Raw genomic sequence first — 11,095 nt, forward strand, 5'->3', positions numbered from 1 at the left:
TCCAGCCAACAGCAGCCTATTTTAACAAAACCATGATTTATTGTAAAACGAAAACCCCATCACACTGTAGATACACACATCAAACAGTTTTTCATTGTATTTTTTTGTTTGTTTTACCCTATACTTCATCACTGCCCCAATTCAGTCACGTGTTTCTAGCAAAGTTCAATCACCAGAATTGTCAGTAATCCCATTCAATTTACTAACACTAGAAGTCCTTCTGGAGGAAATAATAGACAGCAGTCCTCTAACAGCTGAACAACTTCAGAGGATTTTTAAGAATCAGTTACAGGCTTCACTGGGAATATTATAAATTGCTTTTTGGGGGGCTTGGTTTATGAAAGGTTGCTCTCTTCTTTCAGGTAATTCTTGTAAATCTTCCTGAATAGTTCAATTTTTTTCTCTGGGGGTTGCTGCCAGTCATACCAAGGATACCATGATGTCTTGCTACACAGAGCTGGGGATGGAGGAGTCTTGGAAACAGCTGGATGCTGGTTGCTCCAATCCACATCTTGGAAGGAGATCAAAGGAGTGCTAACTGATAGAAGTCCTGACAAAGGAGGCACAAAGAGAACATATCAGAAAGACCATGATTGATCTGTTTCACACCTATCTAATGGAAGGTTGGGGGAGGGCCTGGCTTAGCATATCCTATGACTTGAGTGATCTTACAAACCATGGCACAGGGTGGATAATTTATGGCTTGTATGGGTGAGGGAAGGCAGGCAGCATCCTGTCTACAACCTCCAAAGATCTCAAACACCGGGGTGCTGAAATTTGGTAGCAAAATGGCAAATGGTATGGGGAAAGTCAAGAAATAGTAAAAATGGGTATGCAAGCCTTTTGTGAGCCATTCCCATTCTCACCCTTGATGCCCTGAAAACTCCAAAGCATATCATATCATACACTTGCCACCTTCCATTGAACTCTGCCTTATTTTACAGACTCAATTTATGCTACTCACCCTTGTCTTGAGCTTGATCAATGGCTTTGACTAGCTCCTTATACTTATTTCTACACACACCTGTGAATCAAGAGAAGATGAGTTTCCAAGACCTGATAAGAGATCATTGTGATAGGCAAAAAAACCAAACACCAGTATCTGAAATAGTTAGTCCTCATTTAGCAACAACTGAGCAACTTCCTGTACTGCTGATAAATCCTTGGCCACTCAGTCTAACCTAGTTTGTTCATACATACTCAAATTAACAGGACAACTATGGGTCCCAAAGGTTATATAAGTACTGTGTGAATTCTAGACTGATTTGCATTCAGGGACTTGATTGTGTGTGCTATCTATTCCCATCTGAGGTCCTCAGATGTACTAAAATGCTGTCGCTCCAAAGCCCTGGTATCTTGCTTGGAGAGTAGCAAACCAACTGGGACAGTTTCTAAAATAAGGTTTTGGAAAATATAGTGGTTGCTGCAAATGAATGCAAATGTCATGCCAGCAATAACATTGTGTATGGAGTAGGGGGAGAGCAGACATAACAAGAATAGTTACATAAAACAAATGAGAGGGAGAGAAAGAGAATACCTGGGACAGGGAATTAAATGGAGCAGACATGAGATGCAATAGCTGCTTTACCTGTATGGGTTGGATCAAGGATGATATTCGAGTGGGGGCAGATAAACTGTTCAAGAAGCTTCACATTCTATAAGATGAAAGGACATGCCCAATTTTACTCATTAGTTAGAAAAGGAAATAGAATAGAATAGAACAGAATACCTTTATTGTCATTGCATTCCACAAATACAATGAAATTTGAAAGCTACTCCAGCACAGAGCCCCAAACACCACTTCACAATCACACTACAGAGTAATAATAATAATAATAATAATAATAATAACAACAACAACAACAACACCTAGTCTAAAACTTATCTAAAACATTTAGTAAGTTAAATAGTTTAAAAATGCCACTATATACATAGGACTAAATCACAAATGCACTGTTTGATTCAAGACAATTATTGCCTTGGAAAAGAATATGGCTTATACGACCACTGCAACTGTATTTATTAAACTCGTAACTGTTTTGTTGCTGCTTGAATACCACTGATAACAAGATAGACCAGAATTGTTTCTGCAATGGTATCAGTCTTTCAAACTTCCTGTTAAAAGTTCATCCAGTTAGCTTGTGGGTGCTATGACAATTGTTTTCCATTAACATTTTAATGCTACCCTTATAGTTCTTATGTCCAGCTGCTCTAGAACTGCTTATATTTTATATTGTTTATATTGTTTGTAGCATCTTTTTTCTATGTTTAATCTATGGAACATGTTTGCATCTCTACTCCAGGGACTTTCAGGTAAGTTAGGTATATTTAAACAAAAATATAAGAAAAAAATTCCACAACTCTTACCCTATAATCCAAAAAAAGATGTTGATCTCTACAGATGGGACAGGGATTCCCACAGACATGACCTCTTCTCTGTACAGAACAAAACAATTTATTGTGTAAATAATTAGAAGAAAATGCTGTAAATGTCCCCTTTTGTCATAGATCATTTAATGTGCCTGATGTTAGAAACTTTAATAAACATTTAGACATCTGGAACAAGTTAAAGGGTCAGTAAGAAACTGGGAATTGTCTCACGAGCAGAAATTGAAGGAGCTGTAAATGTTTAGCATAGAAGAGACCAAGGTAAAATTTTAAGATACTGTACTATAATATCGTATAATCTAATATTCCACTTGTCCCAGAATGCAGAATTATGGACTTGTTTGTCTTATTATAAACAAGTCCACAATTCTGCATTCTGGGACAAGTTTTACTGAAACAAGTAGCTGGTTTACAATAATTGTTCATCCTGACTGGTTTAAGCAGAAACCAGACAGGACAAATTAATCAGGATTCTCACACTGAAAGGGAATTTGAACTCAATGGTCTTAGGAGCTCCTACAATTTTTAGAATAAGAATCTGCCCCTCCCTTCCCAAATACTCAGATTAGCCAATTCAAAGAGAAACACGTGGTACATTCCCAGAGCAAACCATGTAATACTGCATACATTTAATAAAAATACACACAATTGATCCCTTATGCCTGAAATATCCCTTCAAGTACAAATTACAGATATTGCATTCTTATCCAACTGCCCATACAATTTTTATTGTTTTTTTTACACTACTTAACAAATTAAAAGAGTCAGTTTGGTGAAGACACCAGGCTAGAACCAAGACACCATGAGTTCTAGTCCTGCCTTAGGCATGAAAGCCAGCTGTCAGCCCAACCCACCCTCAAAGTGTTGTTGCTGTGGAGAAATTAGGAAGGAGTATGTTCACCAACTTGAGTTTTTATAGAAAGGGAAGGGAAGGGAAAGGAAGGGAAGGAGAGAGAGAGAGGGAGGGAGGGAGGGAGGGAGGGAGGGAGGAAGGAAGGAAGGAAGAAAGAAAGAAAGAAAGAAAGAAAGAAAGAAAGAAAGAAAGAAAGAAAGAAAGAAAGAAAGAAAGAAAGAAAGAAAGAAAGAAAGAAAGAAAGAAAGAAAGAAAGAAAGAAAGAAGAAAGAAAAGAAAGAAAGAAAGAAAGAAAGAAAGAAAGAAAGAAAGAAAGGAAAGAAAGAAAGAAAGAAAGAAAAGAAAGAAAGAAAGAAAGAAAGAAAGAAAGAAAGAAAGAAAGAAAGAAAGAAAGAAAGAAAAGAAAGAAAGAAAGGCAATATTGCTATAAGCATTAGCAAATACTATGTTCAGTTCTCTGGGTTCAGTCACCTATAGCCTGTACTCACAATGCACATCTTCCGAGTTCTCTGTGGTGGAACCTGACCCTTGAAATTACGCCTGTATCCAAACCAGACGGGATTGTTGCCATATTTAGTTATGTATTCTAAAAGGGAAAGGAAAATAAAATTATGGCCTGTACCTAACATTTTACAAATGTGCTCAATATACATATAGCAATAAGTTACCATGTCATATACACTGTCAACCCTTTGAAGTCAGGTCAGAAAATGGCTCAAGGATTCCCGCAACGCTATTTTATAGTTGTAGGGTATGATAACAGAAATCTTGAAAGCCCACCGGTGTGTCCCTTTGTCCCCTCTTATACCAAACAGAATCAAGGTGAGTTATTTTAACTTTCTTTCTCATGCTTCTCCTTTCTCAAGACTAACTAATCAACACTCAAATTGTTTAACAATTAATTTTGGTATTATCCCAGACGGTTGATATGAAATATATAGTTACTCAAGCTCATTAAATTCACGTCTCTTAATGGAAATAATAACAATAAAGAAATGGAGTTTTGCCCATATATAGCCAGACCTGATGTGATCTTTATCTATATGCATTGAAAAATTGACAAAGGAGTGGCCACTATTGAAAAGACCACGGCTCAAGTTTGCCAAATGAATCCATTTTATAGGTAATCCTATATATCTAGTTTCCTTGATATTAGGGAATAGGAAATTATACGAGAGTAGGCAATTTGGCTGTGTGACTTGCACACTATAGCAACAGAAGGAATTATTTTACACTAAACAAGACCACTTGCCCACCCAGAGCTCAGCTGTCTTCTGATTAGCAGTATCCCTTGCTATATTTTGAACTAGGCATAGGTCTTCCCTTTTCCCAGTCTCACCTGGAAGGAAGCCAAGGAGAAATGAATAGGCCCAGTCCAGAAAAGATGAAAACAATCTAGGAAACTGGGAAGGCAAACTAGGACACAGGAAAATATGCTGAAACAGAACAGATTTGGGAACCACCTCAAAATTCTTTTAAGTATTGTTCCAGAAAGGAAAAGCAAACTTGCAACGAGTAAAATTGACAAAAGTAGAACTTTTGTCCCATAAAGCAAAGGCTCTTCATACAGGACCATCTATATGTCTATCTCTCCATCTTTTTTGAATACAGCATTCAACAGCAGCTTTCAGCTTATAAACATGTAAACATGAGCAATGAAGCCTCCTGAGGATTTATTACATGACACAACCCTACATTTACCTGTTTACTCACAATTGCTGGGCTTCCTAAGCCAAACAAAACACATCACAGGTAGCCCATGACTTGTAACTCTTTCTATAGTGACTGTTCAAAGTTAAAACAGCAGGGATTGATTTATGGCTGTTTTTCACACTTACAACCGCTGCTGGTCACTTGATCAAAATCCGTACACTTGGCACCTGGCAGGCATTTAAGATGGTTGCTGTGTCCCAGGGTCATGTGATCACCATTTGTGACCTTCTAACAAGCAAAGTCAATGGGGAAGCCAGATTCCCTTAACAATCAGATTACTAACTTGCCAATTGCAATGATTCACTTAACAGCTATGGCAAGAAAGGTCATAAAATACCTATAATGTAGACACTGTGCAAAAAATTCTATAGTACGTATAAATTATTCCATGCATGGGATAATTGGCCAGTGATTTGTATTCTAATGTGTCCTATAAAATCATTCAGGATCCTTCTGAATTTTGTTTTGTGTAAAACCTAGAATTAACCAAAGGTAATTTTTGTTTCTCCCACACTGAACCTCATCCAAAATGGTTCAAGATTACAATGGCTCATTCCAGATTCAAAATGAAACATGTTTTCTATTGTGTGCACAATCTACTTTAACACATTATCTCATCCTAAAAACTAAGAAACATTCTTTAATGAGCTTTGTATGTGAATGAGCTTTGTACTCCCATAAGATATTATATATCCTGATTCCTGCTTTTGCCTCAAGAAAATTAAGGTAGCATGAATTATTCTTTTTCTCGGAGGAGGAGAATGAGTACTTGGGTTCCTACCTCAGGTTAAGTGAGGAGTTTCGGTTTAGATGTGAACCCGCTTATTTATAATGTTGCTATTCCAGATTGAAGAGTTCTGTAGAAACTAACTCTGGTGAGGGAAAAGGTACAATTTTGCAGTGATCTTTAATTATACTGTTGCTAAGTAGAAATGAACATATGTAACTATAATGGTTTCTGTTTGCTCATTGTTATTTTTCATGAAGGTAAGTCTTCGACTTATGACTGTCAAGAAGCCTGCCCATTAGTTTTAATTTGTGATGGTCATAAAGCTGGTCATCACGTGACTGACTAAATTTTATCTTTTTTGCAGTGATCATTAAGTGAATCGCTATGGCTGTTAGAGGAATCTGTAATCTTTAAACAAATGCCATGGCTGTTAAGTGAAAAACAACAGTTTTCAGCAAATATGTCATAAATCATGGCCACGTGACCTTGCAAAAGGCTATAAATGCCAACTGGTGAGTGTCCAAAATCTGGTCATGTACCCAGACAGGGCACAACAAGGACTATCTGTTATTTTACTATCATATTGTGTGAGTACTTATAACATATTAAGAAATCTTGTTGTCCATCTTTGTTGCTGTAGGCATTTAGCATTTTGTAAACACAGACACACTTATTTCACACACTATGGTAAGCTGCAGTTATTCAGTCATGATTTGTTATGTAACCAAACTAGTTAAATTTACACACAAAAAAACACCTATTGGATAAACTGCATTTTTCAGCAGATTCTAGACCCACGGAAACTTTTCCTTTCTACCTCTATTCATGCATACCTTCACTCTCCAAGTATTTCCATGGCATTTCTTTGTAACGTGAATCTACCTCACGACCATCTGGCTTTGTGGGTTCTTCTTGGTTGACCTCTGTGCAATATGTACGAAAGGCCAATTGCTCGGGCAGCAGGAGGGAAGTTGTGGGTATATGCTAGGAAACAAAGCAAGGGAAGGCAAGTACTAAATATAGGTACCAGCTGGCTAGCAGTGACATAATAGGTAAAAAAGCAGGAGTTTTTTTTTTTTAAAAAAAGCATTTTCAATCAGATATTCAGAAATTAAGAGCAGTATCTCCAATGGGTAGGCAATGGTTACCTTCTAGCTATTTGCAGTAATGGGATTATGAAAACTAAAACTCAAGATGCCAAGTTGTCTCTTCTTGCTTACGGTTTCTGTTGCCTTAATCAATACCAATATTTTTTTCTTATTCACCTTTAAGTGATTGATTCTACACTGTAATTGCTTTATTATCCAGGAAGTATGGAATTGTACAAGTCAGTATGGCTTAGTAATTAATTTGCAAGAGAGCACACAAGCCACCCCCAAATTCACTGAAAGCCAGCCACACTGGCCACCAGGAAACAGTATGGGACTAGTGACATCTCTATTAGGAATCATGAGGTCCTTGATGCTCTGAGCCTGGTTGTTTTCTTGCATATGTTTCATTACCCAACTAGGTTACGTCAATGTTGGAAGGTAGTGGGATTTGTTTGCTTTTTATATACTGATGGCTTGCCCTGTCAGTGTTGATGGGAGTGTTCTTGGGGATTCCTTGACAGGGCAAGCCACTGGTAATTAAAGAGAGAGCGAAATCCACTCCCTTACAGTTACCTAGTTGGGTAATGAAACATTTGCAAGAAAATAACCAAGCTCAGAGAGTATCAAAGTCTCCACAGTTGAACCCTGAGCTACAAATACTGTACTCTCTATTAGGAATCACCAGATGTACTGTACATAATATGATCAGTTTTTGTCAACATTCAAAAGAACTAAGACATAGCTTGAGATCACATATAAAAGGAAATTATCTCCAAACCAATCCTTTCCTGCTAGACAGAAAAATGTCCTTTTGAAATGAGTATAGCAGTTGGGAATGGAGGCTAAGAAATAAGTGTATTCAGTTTCTTCAACAGTCTCAGAATCAAATAGCCGGAATCCCCAGGAATCTAGAAGGGAAGCCTTTAAATAAAATGTGTGGTCAGGAATGGTACTACTAGATTCTTCCTGATTTTTATTTTTGCTTATTATAGGCTGTCCTCCTTCATTGTTTCAGGAAACTGTCTCTAAAAGATAGATACAGTATGTGCTTATGTCTTATCTTTTGTTTCTGGTTTTATTCTCTGTACTAGCTCAGTAACTACCGTGTTTCTCATAAAATAAGGCCGGGCTTATATTTTTTTGAGCCCCGAAAAAACGGCTAGGCCGTCTTTTTGGGGGTGACTTAATTCCCCCCTTGCATCCTCATCTAGAGTGCCCCGCGGGCAGCCTCGCCACCAGCCGCTCCTAACGGGTGATCATGGCAAAGCGCAAAGAGCTCCCTACTCCCACCAAACACCTTTGCTGCACACCCAAGACCTTTGGCACTCGCCACTGTTGCTTTCCCTTCTGCCCATTCTGCCGCTGCCATTTGGGGCTGCCACTTCCGTGTTTGGAGTGCCGCTGCCATTTGGAGTGCCGCCACCATTTGGAGCACCGCCGTCATGTTTGGAGCTGCCACTTCCGCGTTTGGAGCTGCCGCCGTGTTTGGAGTGGCGGCGGTGCTCCAAATGGCGGCGGTGCTCAAACAGTGGCAGTGCTCCAAACACGAGCGGCAGCTCCAAACGCGGCGGCGGCATGGGCAGAAGGTAAATGAACAGCGGCGGGCGCTGAAGGTCTTGGGTCTGCCACAAAGGTGCCTGGCAGGAGTAGCTCTCTGCGCTCTGCCATGATCGCCCATTAAGGAGCAGCTGGTGGCGAGGAATGCTGCCCACGGGCGCTCCTACGCAAGTCCCCGTCCTTCCCCCATTTTGCATGTTTTAAAATATGCCTAAATTTGGGGGAGGGGCTTAATTTCATTTATGCCTAGAAAACATGCTGGGTCTTCCTATTGGGGAGGTCGTATTGTTGGAGAAATACGGTATGTTGCATTTGAATTGGAAACAGACCAATCCTTTACATTTTTTCTATAGGAAATTGAAACAATTTTATATTGTTATTGCTTTGCTACTGAATGTTTTGCATGGGATTATTTTAAGCTGAAAAGGATTTGCTCTTTTTAAAAAAAACTTTTTTTTCTCTGAAGAAGTCTTCATCCTATTAGTCACACATCTCAACTCTATCCAGCCTTTCAGCCTTGCAAGGTAGCCTAGAGGAAACAACATTTCCTACCCTTATTGTAAAGTTACTGTGATAAAATCTTAGAAATCTGAAAAGTCTTCTCTCTCTTGCCTTTACTTTCCAGACCAGAGAACTAGGGAGGATCCCTTGAGACTCTTGCTCCACCCACATTCCTCCTTTTGACTCAGACCATTTGTGATCTAGGCTGACTCCAAAGGTTATTCTCACGCTCCATGTCCAGGCACTATAAAGTGTATTTTTTATTTGCTAGTAATGGCAAGAGGATGGTGGGAGCTTTATCTTTCTCAAACACTAAGGTTAGAGAAGAGGAGGAGGAGGATGTGCCAGCTGAGAATTTCCCTAGAACAGGGGATCCCAGCTGGGGAATGTGAGAAAACTTCCAGGTGGTGCGAAAACTTGGGTTTAGAAATTTCAAAATTATAGTTTATGTGCATAAATATTTATTTTTGTAAGGGGTGCAAGAATATATCAGAAACATTCTAGGGGTGTGGGGTATAGAAAAGGATGGGAATCCCTGCCCTAGAAGATAGTGATACAAGTGAGAATTATCAACAGCAATATTACAATAAGACAAGAATCCCAGACCCAAAGGCCAGTTTGAAACAATCCTCTGAGGACCCCAGCTTGCCAACTTGCCATTCAAAAGGACAATGGAGGAAATTTATGCTGTAATTATGGAGCCAAGATTTCTCTATTATACTATGGAACATGTGCATATTTAAGAATCTAGACAATTTAAAAATGTAGACTCTGGGAACAAAGCAAACAGCACACATAGCCAACTAGAACATTTATTCTTATTGAACAGAAAACAAGCAGTGAACATTACAGCTCTTTTAAAGAAAGGGGAATGACCAATTATGGGAAAAGGGAAGAAAGAAAATCAAGAGGCTTTAGAAATATGAATGCACATAGTCTAAACTCACCCCTTTCCTAAGAGGTTTGTAGGGGGCATGCATAAGCGCACCAACGTGCCTACCGCCCCTGTCCTATTGTTTCTTTTATTTTTCTTATATGTATCCATGTATTCATAACTATGTTTTTACTTATACCTATTATCTTGTAAGCAATTGACAAACCAAATAAAATAAAAATAAATAAACGGGGATCCTCCAAACTCTTCAGCTCACTGATCCCTTCCTGAAGTTTCAGACTATTCATCGGCCCTCTAAATATTTATGATCTGAAAATAATTGAATGCTACTTTAATAGGAGCCAAATTGCTACTTGAATAGCTTATTAACGTGCTTAATAACTACGAATAACAACGTCGACCCTTGATGGTCCATATTAATCACCTTGGGGAATCCTATAACTAAACCGTTATGCGAGATATACAGGTCTATATTTACTATCTCACGAGTAATGTTTAGAGAACCTTTCATATAATTTATATTAGGAGATAAGGATGGCTAAATCCTCTGGTTAAACTAACGATAATGCAAAATAAAAAGTCACCGTGGATTTTTTGGAAAAAACAACTAGGCTGCTTTTTAAAAAAGTTAATCTACCACATAATAATCTATTGAAAAACACAAGCGTCCTCTTACCCGTAGCCCACAAGACCTATTAAAAGCCACACGGGCGGCTAAAGAGGCCATGTTCCCACACAGCAACATGGCTTGACTGGGGGCCGCCATCTTGCGCGGTGCACAAATACCTTTGCGCATGCGCCTCTGCGCTCCCCCCCCCCAAGATCACCTTGAGCAAGCCTCGGGCATTTCCTCCCGATTTCAAGGACAGGTCATTTTAGTTAGCTATTATCTCCAGTTAATTCCAGGAGAAGCGATCACACATGTATTGCAAACAAACCTCGCCACAAATTTTAAAAAGATTTCTATTTTTTTGCTTCGGTTTTTGTCACGGTCGATTCGCCCCAATTGCCCTTCCCTCTCCTACAATAAACCTCCCACCGGAAGCCAACAAAGCCAGCGGCGTTGGGTCCTTACTGCGCATGAGCACAATTGTTTAACTCTCGGGAGGAGGCTCCGCGTTCAGGCGTTCAAACCACGCGCATGCCCAGTTCCGGAGACTATCTCGCTGTCTGGTTCCCAGCCTCCACGGGCCGGGGAAAACCCGTGGCCGCGCGCGTGCACGCAAGTTTACGCAGCAAGCCTTGGCACCCGTTTGCGCATGCGCGTTCCCGGTTTCCTAACTGCGTCACGAGCTTAATCCAGGTTATTTTTTAATTTTTAGCAGACCGTTGAACTGCTTTTCAAAATTGAATTCGAACCGTGTGCG

The 11,095-nt window shown here is 39.5% G+C and overlaps 1 protein-coding gene across 1 annotated transcript; it reads right to left on the reverse strand.

Annotated features, from left to right (window-relative positions):
• Positions 1–19: 19 nt before the first annotated feature.
• On the reverse strand, positions 20–10,772 carry MRPS18B (mitochondrial ribosomal protein S18B). Its single transcript, XM_087954379.1, has 7 exons — positions 10,405–10,772; positions 6,518–6,668; positions 3,730–3,827; positions 2,368–2,436; positions 1,589–1,655; positions 965–1,024; positions 20–550 (listed from the first exon to the last, which is right to left on the reverse strand). Exons 1-7 carry the CDS (start codon positions 10,522–10,524, stop codon positions 336–338), a joined length of 780 nt encoding a protein of 259 aa, XP_087810505.1. The 5' UTR covers positions 10,525–10,772; the 3' UTR covers positions 20–335.
• Positions 10,773–11,095: the final 323 nt, after the last annotated feature.

The sequence above is a fragment of the Notechis scutatus genome, chromosome 2 (genome assembly GCF_049901735.1).
Source record: "Notechis scutatus isolate UNSWTSFEM ecotype Mainland chromosome 2, rNotScu1.2, whole genome shotgun sequence".
In the NCBI taxonomy this organism is placed as follows: Eukaryota; Metazoa; Chordata; class Lepidosauria; order Squamata; family Elapidae; genus Notechis; species Notechis scutatus.